At 39.9% G+C, this 15,714-nt stretch overlaps 1 protein-coding gene across 5 annotated transcripts in view; it reads left to right on the top strand.

Annotated features, from left to right (window-relative positions):
• Positions 1-15,714, top strand: part of VPS13D (vacuolar protein sorting 13 homolog D) — a 258,372-nt gene that overhangs the window by 115,730 nt on the left and 126,928 nt on the right. For all 5 annotated transcript variants that reach the window (XM_047083004.1, XM_047083003.1, XM_047083002.1 and 2 more), the window contains 4 exons: positions 3,841-3,971; positions 4,213-4,388; positions 12,979-13,102; positions 14,101-14,336. In XM_047083004.1, the coding sequence (XP_046938960.1) occupies positions 3,841-3,971; positions 4,213-4,388; positions 12,979-13,102; positions 14,101-14,336 (667 nt within the window). The remainder of the gene's footprint in view (positions 1-3,840; positions 3,972-4,212; positions 4,389-12,978; positions 13,103-14,100; positions 14,337-15,714) is intronic.

The raw sequence follows: 15,714 nt of genomic DNA, 5'->3' as shown, positions 1-15,714 counted from the left end.
GGCCATACGTTTTGGCCTGGCTGCAAGTGCTGATTTTCTCGTTTGGCATTGGGTCAGGTATCTGTTCTCCGAATGCTAGATTGATATCAACACAGATCTATTCTCCTAGGGATCTCAGGAGCCACGTAAACACTGCCCTTTTGAGGTCTGGGGCTCTGTTTAATTTCAGACTCACCTGTGTTAGGAAAGTATCAGTTTGGCTTGAATCCTTGTTTTTCATGGGAATAATAGGAACACTTAGAATGCTTTTCATCCTCCAACCATTTCCCACGCATTCATTAAAACTTGCAAACCCTCAGAGGGCAAGAAGCATTGTTCACCTTGAAACTGAAGCAGAGAGGTTAAGTGACTTGCCCAGACGCAAAGGGCAAGTCTGGGTCAGAAGTAGGATTCTAATTGGGGTGTATGCATTTGAAGCAGAAAATATAATAAAATGCACTTAGCAGTTACAGTAATTAGAAGCCCGTAAAGTAGCTTAGCTTGCGGAGGTGGAGGGTGGGGAGGGAAGCGGGGAACACTGGTCTGTATGCCTCCTAGCCATCAGGAATGCTCAACTCCAAAGATTTTCTGAAGAGTTAAGCTTGATTTAAATATGTCTCGGGTTTAATATGTTAGCAGCGTACCCTTCCTTTAGTACATAATTTCCAAACATCTCAAAGCTCTGTTGAGTGTTGGATGTTGGAAAACCATCTAGAACTGTGCTGCCCATTGAACTCTCTGCAATGATGGCAGTGCTCCATTTCACACTGTCCAGCCCTGCAGTGCTAGCCACACGTGGCCACCAAGCATGCGCGCGAGAGTACATTGCTAAGAAACGTGGTAAGTGTGACCAAGAAATTGAATCTTTCGTTGTACTTAATGGATTTAAGTAGCCGTTCATGATCAATGGCAGCTGGAATTGGACGGTGTAGATATAGTCACTTTATAGAAGGAAGAACTAAGGTGGTATGAAGCTGTTTACCCTGAATCCCATGGAGGGTCAAAGGGTATATTTGTTTGAGGGCATGTTAGCAAGAGTCTCTTCCAAGTCCAGCTTCCTTCTTCTGTTTTTGGAACATGAATTTATATGCATTCTCCCTTGATATGGAAACTGTCTTCTTTAAGGTTGGTATTAAGATTTTTAGTAGAAGAAATAAACTTTCTGTGATCCTCCAGCTGGGGACCCTTCCCTTCCTTTCCCTTCCCCTTTCCCTCCTCCCTTCCCACGTCCCTTCCCTCCTCCCTTCCCTCTTCCCTTCCCTCTTCCCTCTCCTTCCTTCCTTCTTTCTTTCCTTTTTTTTTTTTTTTTAAAGTGTGTGTGTGTTTGTGCGTGTGTGTGTGTGTGTGTGTGTGTGTGTGTGTGTGTGTGTTGGCTGAGGATCATTTTCTGTCCTTTGTCTTTGCATCTGTTTGCTCCTCTCTTGAATAAGCAAAGGCTGCTTCATGCTGTGTTTGACTGTCTACTGGGATATCTTGCCCTTGACACAGTTCCTAAAGAAAGATACCAGAGGTTGGCTAGAAGCTGCCAGAAGGGAGGTTGAGGGAGGAATGGAAGTTGTGCCCTTCTGAAGCGGCTGGCACTAAGGGACCACAGAGTTCCTGCGGAGACATAAGTCTCCAGTCAGAAATACGCAGTGAGCACACGTAGAAACTTTTATGCGAGGAGTGCTTATTAAAAGTCATTGCGTATGTTTTTTGGAACAATACTGTGATATGAATTTTGTTGTTACACCAAAGAAAGGAATAGAAGGGGTAGGATAGGACTTTGTAATTCCTAGCGTCATGAGATCTTGGCATGTATTATCATGGAAATTTGTGGAATCTCTCGCTTGAATATTTTTGAAGAATTGGATAGCTAGCTAGCTCCCTGTCAGGAATAGTTAAAAGCAAAGTCCCAAGATAAAGAGCCTGGGAGGACCTTGCCAGTTAGCCTTATATGTGCCTCCAAAAAGAAAGATTTTGTACATTTTTATCTTATCAGATAAAGATATTTATTGGGGGGTTGCCAAGGCTATCTAAGATGAAAAAGGAAACAAAAAGCCTGCTTTTTTCTAAAAATTGGGCATTGATACAGTAGTCTTTTTTTATAATATCAAATTAAACATATCCTGGGGTGCCTGAGTGGCTCAGTCTGTTGAGGGTCTGACTCTTGATCTCAGCTTAGGTCTTGATCTCACAGTCCTGAGTTCAAGCCTGCGTTGGGCTTCATGCTGGGTGTAAAGCCTACTTGAAGAAAAAAAAAAGAATATATTTGTTGTGGGCAGACTTTGTAGTGGTTGAGATCAGCTAGCTATCAATATAGATTTCTGACAATGCTTTTCTGCCTGTTACAGAAAAAAAAACGATAGGGTATATCTCCCTGTTTAAGTATTACTCAGCATTTCTTAGATACAGAATTTCAGACTCTCTTTGTTTTTGTGATTTGCTCAGTCTTTTAGGTAGTTTGAAGCCTTAGGTTAAAGCAACATCAGGTTTTTCAAGCCAGTACAGGTGAATTATGGAGTTAACAGACTGGAATATTTCTGTTTGGGGTTATGTTGGGACATTCAGGGAACCTAGTTGTCCTGGCCTAAGATCTCTTCCTTTTTTATGGTTCTTAACACTTGTTAACTGCTGACTACGGTCCTTATGTATGTCTCATCAGAATGTGAGCAGGGCTCGTGAGGCAGTGTGCCTGGGTTTGAACCCAGCTGTGCCACTTACTGGCTGTCTGACCTCGTGCAAGTTGCCTAGCTTCCCGTATGCCTTAGTTTCCTCATCTAGAAAGTGAAAAGTGAAAATACTGACTCATGACATGTTATGAGAATTAAACGTAGGGCCTTTGGTAGAAACATAGCATACATTAAGAATTCAATAAACAGGTGCCTGGGCGGCTCAGTCAACTGGTTAAAGCATCCGACTTGATCTCAGCTCAGGTCTTGATCTCAGGGTCGTGAGTTCAAGCACCATGTTGGGCTCCACATGGGCATGGCGCCTACTTAAAAAAAGTTTCAATAAATATTATTTTTTAAAATTATTTCTAGCTGTAAATATTGCTATCACTGTATAACCCTAGTACCTTGAATATAGTTGCTCTATTTATTGTCTGAATGAATGAATAACTTACCCACTGAGTTTTGTAGTTTTTAAAATTGTCATCAGAGTTTTTAAGATAATTCCATGCTGTTTCCCTTCTTTCTTCCTTTGGGATCCAATGTTTTGAGATTTCCATCTGATTGATTATGACTTTGTTTTCTTGGCACGTGTTTTGTTTGCTGTTCTATTTTTTCAGTACATGGTAGGTGCTGGAATCGTTCAGCTTGTGAATGAGTATATCCTATGATATTTAACTTTATGTCCCGGCTGGGTTCTTGGGCAGCGAGCTAAAAGAAAGTACTAGAGAAGAGTCCTCTGCATTCAGGGCCGTGCAGGATCCAGTTAAGTAATCTGAAATTTCTGCAATATCATGTAAAAGGAGCAAGTTCTCAAGGAGGAAATTTTGTGTTTCAGATGTAAACAGAAGTGTATTACATAAACTATCTTAGTGGTCCACTTCATAAACGGAGACCATAGGTATCTGTGGCTAAACACCTGCGTGCCTTAGTTGCTGTTGTGATGGTGCACCCTTTTAGGGAGAAACCAGGAATTACAACGACATTGGTGTCACCACTGAGACTTTTCAAGACCTGAGGGGGCGTGAAGAATAATACTTTGAGTGTACTCATTGATTTCATTCCATTCTTGGAAGGTTTCATAGAGGCTCTGGGTGACATAATTATTTTCTCAGAGAAACTAAGTAATTGTGAAGCCTATTGTTTTTTGTTGGACCATGGATTTTCTGTCTTCTGATGAATTCATGGAAGTGGTTCTTATTATTTGTAGGTATTGATGTCAAGAAAGGCCGAGGTCGATATATTGACACCTGTATGGTCATCTTTGCCCCCCGGTACCTGTTAGATAATAAATCATCTCACAAGCTTGCATTTGCACAGAGGGAATTTGCCAGAGGACAGGTAAGTCGTTTACTTTTGAAGAATGACCCGTGTTTATTTAACAGTACAGTGGGTTTTAATGCCATGATTTATCTCCCCATCAACACTGTTAAGTTTTGTGATGTGAATAACCATTTTATGCCTTTGGTACCCTAAATAGCTCATGGTAGAGAGCAAGGCCCAGACTAGGCAGTCACTCAGCAAACATTTACTGTCTTGACTTGTATTTGTTGACTAAAGACAGTGATCCTTTATATTTTAGGGAACAGCCAATCCTGAAGGTTACATTTCCACCCTTCCTGGTTCCAGCGTGGTGTTCCACTGGCCTCGGAATGATTATGATCAGCTCTTGTGTGTCAGACTGATGGATGTTCCCAATTGTATTTGGTCTGGAGGGTTTGAAGTCAATAAGAATAATTCTTTTCATATCAACATGAGGTAAATTCAGACACTGTATTTAGACAAAACGTAGTCTTCTTTCAGGTGCAGTAATGTATCATATAAATTTGAAATATCTACGAAGTAAATAGTAATACTGCCCTTTATGAAATGGGTGGTTATGTTTCTGGCTCTAAGTTCTTAAAACTTGTGGTGACCAAGTAAGTGTGACCGAATGTTTTGATGGAATGAATTAAAGGCATGTTGACAGTTTTGACCATTGTGCAGTTGCTATGGTCTAAGGTTATAAATCCAATGGGTAGTGCTGAGCTCGTGATTGCCTGCAACTCTGAGAATTGTGTCTGCACTCAGATGCTAACATTGTTGATAGATGGTTCTGTGTATTCTTGCACACTGTGTATACTCTTGTCTCACTTAGTGGTATTTTAGTAAATCATCTGGCCTTTCTTGCCCAACCCAGTGACCCTCAGGTCCTTATTAAGAAACATCAACAAATTTAGCCTCAGCTACCACAGGATGAATTTTTTCTTTCTGTTTTTATCAGATGTTTTTAAAATTTTTTTAATTTTTAATTTTTTTTTAACGTTTATTTATTTTTGAGAGAGACAGAGACAGAATGCAAGTGGGTTAGGGACAGAGAGAGGGGGAGACACAGAATCCGAAGCAGGCTCCAGGCTCTGAGCTGTCAGCATGGAGCCCGACACAGGGCTCGAACTCACGAGCTGTGAGATCATGACCTGAGCCAAAGTCAGATGCTCAACCAACTGAGCCACCCCGGTGCCCCATTTTCTAAAATTTTTTAAAATGTTTATTCATTTTTGAGAGAGAGAGAGGGGAGAGGGGCAGAGAGAGAGACACACACACACACACAGAATCCAAAGCAGGCTCCAGGCTCTGAGCTGTCAGCACAGAGCCCTATGTGGGGCTCGAACTCATGAACCATGAGATCATGACCTGAGCTGAAGTCGGCCTCCCAACTGATTGATCTACCCAGGAGCCCCTCAACTTTGTTCTTTTTTAAGATTATTTTGGCCGTTTGGAATTCCTTGAGATTCTATCAGAATTTCACGGTAAAATTTTCTCTTCTGGAAAAAAAATCACTTAGGATTTTGGTAGGGAGTATATTGAATCTGTAGATCCACTTGGGGCCCCATTTTCATATGAACAATATTAAGTTGGATTTGTACATGTGGAATGCTGTTCCATTTATTTGTGTCCTCTTCAATTTCTTTTTTTTTTTTTAAGTTTATTTATTTTAAGAGAGAGGGCACGCACATGTGGGATTGGCGGGAGTGGGGGTGGCGAGGGGCACAGAGAGAGAATCCCAAGCAGGCTTTGTGCTGCCAGCGCACAGCCCACGAACTCTGAGATCATGACCTGAGCCGAAATCAAGAGTCAGATGCTTACCCGACTGAGTCCCTCAGGTGCCCCATTCTGTTTAATTTCTTTCATCAAATGCTTTTGAGGCTAAAGACCCTGAAATCATTGCTATTTTGATGCATTTAAAAGCATAATGTAAGCTTTTATACTTCATGGTTAGTTCTGCATTGAGAACATCATTATAAGGGAACAGAAACATGGCTTATATAAAAAGAGATGATGCAAAATAATATCTATATTGACTTTTTAAAACATGTATTATTTGAGGGTTTTTTTGTTTTTTTCTTTGCGGTCAGTGGTGTGCCCTTCTTAGTTTCCTTTTGCTCTGGCCCTTATTAGAGTTCACTGCGTCTGGTAAAGGGGTTTTCAAGCTGTGTTCCTAGGAGTTGTCGGGGGTGGTTAAGGAGGTGACTTCAGGGGCTGAGGGAGCCAAGTGGTTACGGGGCCGGTGTGCTTACCCCTGCTCCACCCAGAAGCTAGTCTGCTAGTATCCCGTATCCCCACAAGATTTAATGGCGGGCGGGAGGTGAGGAGTTGGTTCTGTAGCTAAAACCACCAGGGGTTTATATACTGCTTGGGTGGAGGTCACCTAGAAATGTTGTGTGAGAAGAGGAAGCCAATTTAGAATTGAGCAAAAGTTGCTCGTGACTAAGGAAGGAAAGAAAAGGTGTGGACGTGGGGAACGAAGGTGGCTTGTATACGTTTGTTAACCCTTCGGAGGGGTTCTAGTGCACAGTCCTAAGATACTGAGCAAAAGACCCTCTGTTTCTTTTCCTTTCCCTGTGTTTTCATTTTGAAACAGTTTAAACCTACAGAAAACTTACAGGTAGTGCAAAGAACACCCCTTTATCTTTCACTTGGATTAACTACACATCAGCACTTTGCTGTATCCTGCTTTGTCTCCATGCATGTACACGTACACACTTTTTCTCTGAGCCATTTGAATGTAAATTGAAGTCACCCTGTTAGTTTAGCCATAAAAACTTATAGTTTATCTACCTAAAGACAAGGACATTTTGGGGTACCTGAGTGGCTCAGTAGGTTAAGTGCCTGACTTTGGCTTAGGTCTTGATCTCACGGTTCGTGAGTTCAAGCCCCACATCGGGCTCTGTGCTGACAGCTGGGAGCCTGGAGCCCACTTTGAATTCTGTGTCTCCCTCTCTCTCTGTTCCTCCCCTGCTCACACTGTCTCTCTCTCCCTCAAAAATAGACATTAAAAGGGACGCCTGGGTGGCGCAGTCGGTTAAGCGTCCGACTCCAGCCAGGTCACGATCTCGCGGTCCGTGAGTTCGAGCCCCGCGTCAGGCTCTGGGCTGATGGCTCAGAGCCTGGAGCCTGTTTCCGATTCTGTGTCTCCCTCTCTCTCTGCCCCTCCCCCGTTCATGCTCTGTCTCTCTCTGTCCCCCAAAAAAGAAATAAACGTTGAAAAAAAAAATTAAAAAAAAATAGACATAAAAAAATACAGGCACATTTTTCTAGATAAATATACTAATATTACACACTGAATAAACTTAATATAAGTTTATTTATTTATTTTGAGAGAGTTGGCGAGGGGCAGAGAGAGAGGACAGAGGATCCAAAGTGGGCTCTGTGTTAACAGCTAAAACCCCGATGAGGGCTCAAACTCACATGTGAGATCACGACCTGAGCCAAAGTTGGATGCTCAACCGCTGAGCCACCTAGGTGCCCCTGATAGTTGTTTGTTTTTTTTTAAGTAATCTCTACACCTAACATGCTCAAACTTGCAACCCCAAAATCAAGAGTTAACATGCTCTACTGACTGAGCTAGCAGGTGGCCCTGATAAATAGTCTTTTGAAATACCCTTCATAGCATAACTCCCTTTGCCTTGATCTAGGATTCAGTCAGAGGTCATGCATTTTATTTGGCAGACATATCTCATCCACTTTAATCTACAGTAGTCCTGCTTTTCCTTTTTTGGTCTTTATTGACATTGAAAGCATAAGAGACTCTTAAAAACTGGGAACAAACTGAGGGTTGATGGGGGGTGGGAGGGAGGGGAGGGTGGGTGATGGGCATTGAGGAGGGCATCTTTTGGGATGAGCACTGGGTGTTGTATGGAAACCCAATTTGACAATAAATTTCATATTAAAAAAAAAAAAGAAAATTTTAAAGATTCCAAGCCAGTTTCTTATAGAATGTTCTCTTTTCTGAATTTTTCTTTTCCTTTTTTTTAATAATATATTTATTTTTTAATTTACATCCAAGTAGCGTATAGTGCAATAATGATTTCAGGAGTAGAAAGCAGTGATTCATGCCCTACATATAATACCCAGAGCTCATCTCAACAAGTGTCTTCCTTAATGCCCAGCACCCATTTAGCCCATCCCTCCACCCACAACCCCTCCAGCTACCCTGTTTGTTCTCTGTATTTAAGAGTCTCTTATATTTTGTCCCTCTCCCTGTTATTATATTATTTTTGCTTCCCTTTCCTTATGTTCATCTGTTTTGTATCTTAAATTCCACATATGAGTGAAGTCATATGTTGTTTGCCTTTCTTTAATTTCGCTTAGCATAATACACTCTAGTTCCATCCACAGTGTTGCAAATGGCAAGATTTCGTTCTTTTTGATTGCTAAGTAATACTTAGCAATTGTATGTGTGTGTGTGTGTGTGTGTGTGTATATACACATATATATATCTATATACATATCTATATATCTTCTTTATCCACTCATCTGTTGATGGACATTTGGGCTCTTTCCATACTTTGGCTATTGTCAGTAGCGCTGCTATAAACATTGGGGTGTATGTGCCCCTTTGAAACAGCACACCTGTGTCCTTTGGATAAATACCTAATAGTGCAATTGCTGGGTCTTAGGGTAGTTCTATTTTTAATTTTTTGAGGAACCTCCATACTGTTTTCCATAGTGGCTGTACCAGTTTGCATTCCCGCCAGCAATGCAAAAAAAGATCCTCTTTCTCTGCATCCTCGCCAGCATCTGTCATTGCCTGAATTGTTAATTTTAGTCATTTTGACTGGTGTGAGGAGGTATCTATCTCATTGTGGTTTTGGTTTGTATTTCCCTGATGATGAGTGATTTTGAGCATTTTTTCATGTGTCTGTTAGCCATTTGGATGTCTTCTTTGGGAAAGTGTCTGTTCATCTCTTTTGCCCATTTCTTCACTGTATTATTTGTTTTTTGGGTGTTGAGTTTGATTAAGTTCTCTATAGATTTTGGATACTAACCCTTTATCTGATATATCACTTGCAAATACCTTCTCCCATTCCACAGGTTGCCTTTTAGTTTTGCTGATTGTTTCCTTCACCGTGCAGAAGCTTTTTATCTTGATGAGGTCCCAATAGTTAATTTTTGCTTTTGTTTCCCTTCCCTCTGGAGACATGTTGAATAAGAAGTTGCTGCGGCCGAGGTCAAAGAGGTTGACCTGCTGTCTCCTCTAGGATTTTGATGGCTTCCTGTCTTACATTTAGGTCTTTCATCCATTTTGAGTTTATTTTCATGTATGGTGTAAGAAAGTGGTCCAGGTTCATTTTTCTGCATGTCGCTGTCCAGTCTTCCCAACACCATTTGCCGAAGAGACTATCTTTATTTCATTGGATATTCTTTCCTGCTTTGTCAAAGATTTGTTGGCCATATGTTTGTGGGTCCATTTCTGGGTTCTCTATTCTTTTCCATTGATCTGAGTGTCTGTTTTTGTGCCAGTACCTACTGTCTTAGTGATTACCTCTTTGTAATACATCTTGAAGTCCAGGATTGTGATACTGCCAGCTTTGGCTTTCATTTTCAGGATTGCTTTGGCTATTTGGGGTCTTTTCTGGTTCCATACAAATTTTGGGATTGTTTGTTCTGGGTCTGTGAAGAATGCTGGTGTTATTTTGATAGAGAGTGCATTGAACATGTAGATTGCTTTGGGTAGTATTGACATTTTGACAGTATTGGTTCTTCAGTCCATGAGCATGGAATGTTTTTCCATTTTTTGTGTGTCGTCTTCAATTTCTTTCATAAGCTTTCTATAGGTTTCAGTGTATAGGTTTTTCACCTCTTTGGTTAGGTTTATTACTAAGTATTTTTGGGTTTTGTTGCAATTGTAAATGGGATCAATTACTTGATTTCCCTTTCTGCTGCTTCACTGTTGGTGTATAGAAATGTAGCCAATTTCTGTGCATTGGTTTTATATCCTGTGACTTTGCTGAATTCATGAATCAGTTTTAGCAGTTTTTTGGTAGAATATTTTGGGTTGTCTGCGAAGAGTGAAAGTTTGACTTCCTCCTTGCCAGTTTAGATGCCTTTTATTCCTTTGTGTTGACTGATTGCATCTAGAACTTCAATACTATGTTGAAATACAGTGGTGACAGTGGACATCCCTGTCGTGTGCCTCACCTTAGGGGGAAGGCTCTCAGTTTTTCCCCTTTAAGGATGATATTAGCGGTGGGTCTTTTGTATATGGCTTTTATGATCTTGAGGTATGATCCTTCTATCTGTATTTTCTTGAAGGGTTTTATCAAGAAAGGATGCTGTATTTTGTCAAATGTTTCTCTGTGTGAGAGGATCGTGTGGTTCTTGTCCTTTCTTTTATTAATGTGATGTATTACATTGATTGATTTGTGTATATTAAATCAGCCCTGCATTCCAGGTATAAATCCCACTTGATCATGGTGAATAATTCTTTTAATGCATTGTTGGATCTGGTTGGCTAGTATCTTGTTGAGATATTTTTGAGATTTGTTGAGAATCTTGTTGAGAATTTTTGCATACACATTCATCAGGAAAATTGGTCTACAGTTCTCCTTTTTAGTAGACTCTGTCTGGTTTTGGAATCAAGGAAATGCTGGCCTTGTAGAATGAGTTTGGAAGTTTTCCTTCCATTTCTACTTTTTGGAACAGCTTCAAAATAATAGTAGTTAACCCTTTTTTAAATGTTTGGTAGAATTCCCCTGGAAAGCCATCCAGCCCTGGACTCTTGGTTTTTTGGGAGATTTTTGATTACTAATTCAGTTTCTTTACTGATTATGGGTATGTGCAAATTTTCTATTTATGCCTGTTTCAGTTTTAGTAGTTTATATGTTTCTAGGAATTTGTCCATTTCTTCTAGTTTGCCCAATTTGTTGGCATATAATTGCTCATAATATTCTCTTAGTATTGTTTGTATCTCTGCAGTGTTGGTTGTGATTGCTTTCATTCTTGATTTTATTTATTTGGGTCCTTTCCTTTTTCTTTTTGATCAGACTGGCTAGGGGTTTATCAGTTTTGTTAATTCTTTCGAGGAACCAGCTCCTGGTTTCATTGATCTGTTCTACTGTTTTTTAAATTTTGTTAGCATTGATTTCCACTCTAATCTTTATTACTTCCCATGTTCTGCTGGCTTGGGTTTTATTTGCTGTTCTTTTTCCAGCTCTTTAAGGTGTAAAGTTAGGTTGTGTATCTGAGACTTTTCTTCCTTCTTTAGGAAGGCCTGGATTGTTACATACTTCCCTCTTATGACTACCTTTGCTGCATCGCAGAGGTTTTGGGCTGTGGTGTTATCATTTTCATTGGCTTCCATGTACTTTTTAATTTCCTCTTTAACTTCTTGGTTAACCTACTCATTCTTTACAGGGATGTTCTTTAGTCTCCAAGTTTCTGTTGTCTTTCCAAATTTTTTCTTGTGGTTGATTTCGAGTTTATAGCATTGTTGTCTGAAAATATGCATGGTACAATCTCAATCTTTTTGAACTTGTTGAGGGCTCATTTTTGACCCAGTATGCGATCTATCCTGGGGAATGTTCCGTGTGCACTCAAGAAGAATGTGTATTCTGCTGCTTTAGGATGAAATGTTCTGAATATATCTGTAAAGTCCATCCAGTCCAGTGTGTCATTCAAGGCCATTGTTTCCTTGTTGATTTTCTGTTTAGAAGATCTGTCCATTGCTCTAAGTGGGGTGTTGAAGTCCCCTACTGTTATGGTATTATTATCAATGAGTTTCACTACGTGTGTGTGTGTGTATGTTTATATATGTATATATACGTATGTGTGTATATATATTTGTGTGTATATATATATTTGTTCTCACGTTGGGAGCATAAATATTTATAATTGTTAGCTCTTCTTGGTGGATAGACCCCTTACTTATGATATAATACCCTTCTTCATCTCTTGTTATAGTCTTTATTTTAAAATCTAGATTGTCTGATATAAGTATGGCTACTCCGACTTTCTTTTGGCTTCCGTTAGTATGACAGATGGGTCTCCATCCCCTGACTTTCAATCTGAAGGTGTCTTTAGGTCTACGATGGGTATCTTGTAAACAACATATGGATGGATCTTGTTTAATTATCCATTGTGTTACCCTGTATGTTTTCTGGATTTTTCTGACAGTTTCCTATACATAGATTTAATTGAACCTTTTTTGGTAAGAATACTACCTATGTTGTGGTGTGTGTTTCTCGTTGCGTCAGTAGGAAGCCTGTGATGTCTGTTGCTCCCTTTACTGATGTTGCTAAATTCAGTCATCATATGATTAGGATGGTGTCCACCAGGTGTCTCTATTGTAAAGTTACCTTTACTTCTTTGTAAACAATAGTAAGCCATTGGGGGAATAATTTGAGACTGTATTTTCCCCCAAAATCTTTCACTCAGTGGTCTGATGGTTCTTACCTGAATCAGTGATTTCATTGGTGGTTGCAAAATGGTGATTTTTCTAATTCTGTCATTTCTTCGGTGTTTATTAGCTGATATTCTTTTGTAAGATAGAGCTTCTTCGTTCTCTCAAGTGATCTATCTATATTTAAATACAGATACACATATACATGTACATATATATAACAAATCATATTTATTTGCTGGTAACTACTGGTGGATTCTCCTCACCTTCTTCCCTCATCCTATAGTGAAAACCTTGGTTATCAATAGCATCAATATATTAGTTTGAACTATGTGAAATTGCTCTTTTTTTTATGTCAGAGCAATCTAATATCAACAATTTTATGGAGTTCAACCAATTTTTACTCATTTGCTAGGCTGGCACTACTACCCAAAACATATCCACTAAGTAAAATATGTAGATCTTATTGTAGAGTGACAAACTGCCATACAGAAGTTGCTTGAATGAATTCTTTTTTATTATTCTGTGTGATTACACTGTCAATTTCTACCTTTTTAATGTGATAGAAGAGCACACACTGGTATTAGTTGAAGTCCAGGCAATATCAGGATTGTGAGAAGTATAAGAAAGTGAACTGTAACTTGTTTCTTCCATGTTGTGCAGTCTCTCTCTTTCCTTTTTCTGCAGAGATACTCTGGGAAAATGCTTCTTCCTGCGTGTGGAAATTACTCTTCGAGGGGCTACCTATCGGATCTCATTTAGTGACACAGACCAGTTACCCCCTCCTTTCCGAATTGACAACTTCTCTAAGGTATCGAGCAGGGTGGTGAGCCAGTTTGGCTGTTTCACTTGCGGGAAGGTGGAGTTTGTACCGCCTTGAAGATAATGATGAAATACGTTTTAAACTTGGGTTTAAAAAAACCTTTGTGGGGATCTCCTCAACTGGATAACCCTAGACATCCTTACCTTCTGGAGGTGGTTTCTGCTGGTTGTTTTGATTGCTGGGCAGCCTTGTCCAGAAGTGACTTCTCAGAGCCACCTCCACCCCCACCCCCAATCATTTTGACTGTATTGTTTGGTGGACATGTACCCTCTGTAGACATTCCATACAGACAGAGAGGAATTGGAATCAGACAGTCCAGTGATAATGGGAATGGGCATTTTTACTATTGCTTAGTTACAGTGAGCATTTCTATAAATCTTCCAAGTAAAGCCAAGATGGAAAGAAGATACCATTTTAAATAATGCCTTTGAATAATAACCTCTTACAATATGTGACTTCCCATAGCCGAATTCTAGAATTTTTATTCCTTTCTGGGTTCAGAGCGTATCACGAGGGGTGAGGGTAGAAGAGATGGTCTGTGTCCTTTAATTGTTGGGCTCGTTGCAGTTTGAAAGATGACTAGAAAAGCATTTGAAGGGGCGCCTGGGTGGCTCAGTAGGTTAAGCATCGATTCCTGATTTTGGCTCAGGTCATGATCTCACGGTTCAGTTTGAGCCCTGCTTTGGGCTCCGTGCTGACAGTGCAGAGTCTGCTCAGGACTCATGCTCTCCCTCTCTCCCTGGCCCTGCCCCTCGACCTTTGTCTCAAGATAAATAAAGAAATAATTTTTTTTTTTTTTTTTTTTTTTTTTTATAAAGAGAAAGGCATTTGAAGAGACAAGAGAATTGCCCTCGTGATTGTGGTTATGCCCAATGTAGGATTTTTTTGGGAAGGGTCTGGAACTTAAATTTAGGAAGCACTGACTCACTTTCTAGTGACACCACTCTGAATGAAAGTCCTCTGTATCCTCTCTGCCCTTACCGTAGGTTCCAGTTGTCTTTACTCAGCATGGTGTAGCTGAACCCAGGCTCCGAACTGAAGTGAAGCCCATGACTTCATTGGATTATGCCTGGGATGAACCCACCCTGCCTCCTTTTATCACGCTGACCGTCAAAGGGGCAGGCTCCTCAGAGCTCAACTGCAACATGAACGATTTCCAGGATAACCGACAGCTTTATTATGAAAACTTCATTTACATTGCTGCTACATATACATTCTCTGGGTAATTCTGGGTTCAGTTACTGTTCTCATAAAGCAGAAGGCTCTAATTCGTAACTGGTTTTAAATTTTAAGCAATTCTCAAGAGGCTCAAAGGATGGAGGAAGATTCCTTCCATTCTTTACCAAATCCTGGGCTCAGGGTCTATCTTGAGAGGTCTTAGGCTAAACCCTTGTCTTCTGGCTAGATTAAATTTACCTAAAGAGGCAAGACTGCTCTTTTTTTAATGATCTCCCCAATAATCCATTCTAGTATTTAACATTCCTCCCATAAGATATTAGTCTCACAATATCCTCAGTTCTTCTTTTTTAAGGTGGTATTTTTAATGTATTTTTTAAATTTCTTGCTGCTGGTTTTAAGTTTGTTTTATGTCTTTCCTCATTTGAAACTGACCAATCTTTATCATAATTACTCAAATCGTTTTGACTCCCCTCTCCCGTTGAGAATACTGGTTAAGTAGACACTTAGAGTCTATCTTAATTTTATCACCTATAGCCAACCGAAGTAGCTCAACTTGACAGTAATTCCAGTTGCCTTAGAATTATAATCTTCACCGACATCTGGTTAGCTGTATCTAGAAAACTCAGGTGAAGAATAGCAAGTTTATTCTAATTCTGTTGTTAGATTGGCACATAGAGATTCAAAACGTTGGGCTTTCAAAAAGTAGTCATTTCACCAACATATAAATACAATTATTTCTGTGCTGGTGATGGGGCCAATTTTAAGATTTACCTGTGGAAAAACCAGGGAAAATAGCTAAATCTTGAGCATTTTACAAATATAAATCGCCGGATGGACAGGACACTTAAAGTCAGATTCCTTTCCAAAAATTCTGAATAGTTTTGCTTATGAATGGTATTTTTTATCTGCCTGCGGCTCACAAAAATAATCTCTCTGCCTGGCGGTACCTCTCATCTACCTAGAGTCCAGATTTCACTAGTAATGAATTGAATGGGCATCTTTACTTAGAATAGCCACTCTTTTACTTGTTTGTTGCAGTTCTCTTTGGAAATAAGGGTGCTGGGATGTTTATTTTGTTATAATTAAGCCAGCCTGTTTGTTTCTTTTGAAAGATTATGGCACTTGACAGCATGACATGCTTAAGGTTTTAGTGCCTGAAAAGCCAGTTCTTAATCTGGTTGTTAATCATGTTTTTCTCTTTACGTTCTTAAGTTCAATTCCAGTAGTTACTACACTCTTTAACTGAAGAATCCTCATGGGTGGTTAGGAGTTTAATGGGTTGGACAGATATGGGGCAGATAAAAAGGGAGGTTCTGAGAATCTTGGTGTGAGGAGAGATTGAACCATGTTTTGGAGTATATAAGACACTATGTTTTTGCATTGTGGGAGAGAACAAATGCTGGGGAAGAGACAACTTTTGT

The sequence above is a fragment of the Lynx rufus genome, unplaced genomic scaffold (assembly GCF_022079265.1).
Source record: "Lynx rufus isolate CCGP_SWC_20201006 ecotype Redwood Valley unplaced genomic scaffold, mLynRuf1.p SCAF_2, whole genome shotgun sequence".
Classification (NCBI taxonomy): Eukaryota; Metazoa; Chordata; class Mammalia; order Carnivora; family Felidae; genus Lynx; species Lynx rufus.
This window is presented reverse-complemented; position numbering and strand designations above follow the sequence as displayed.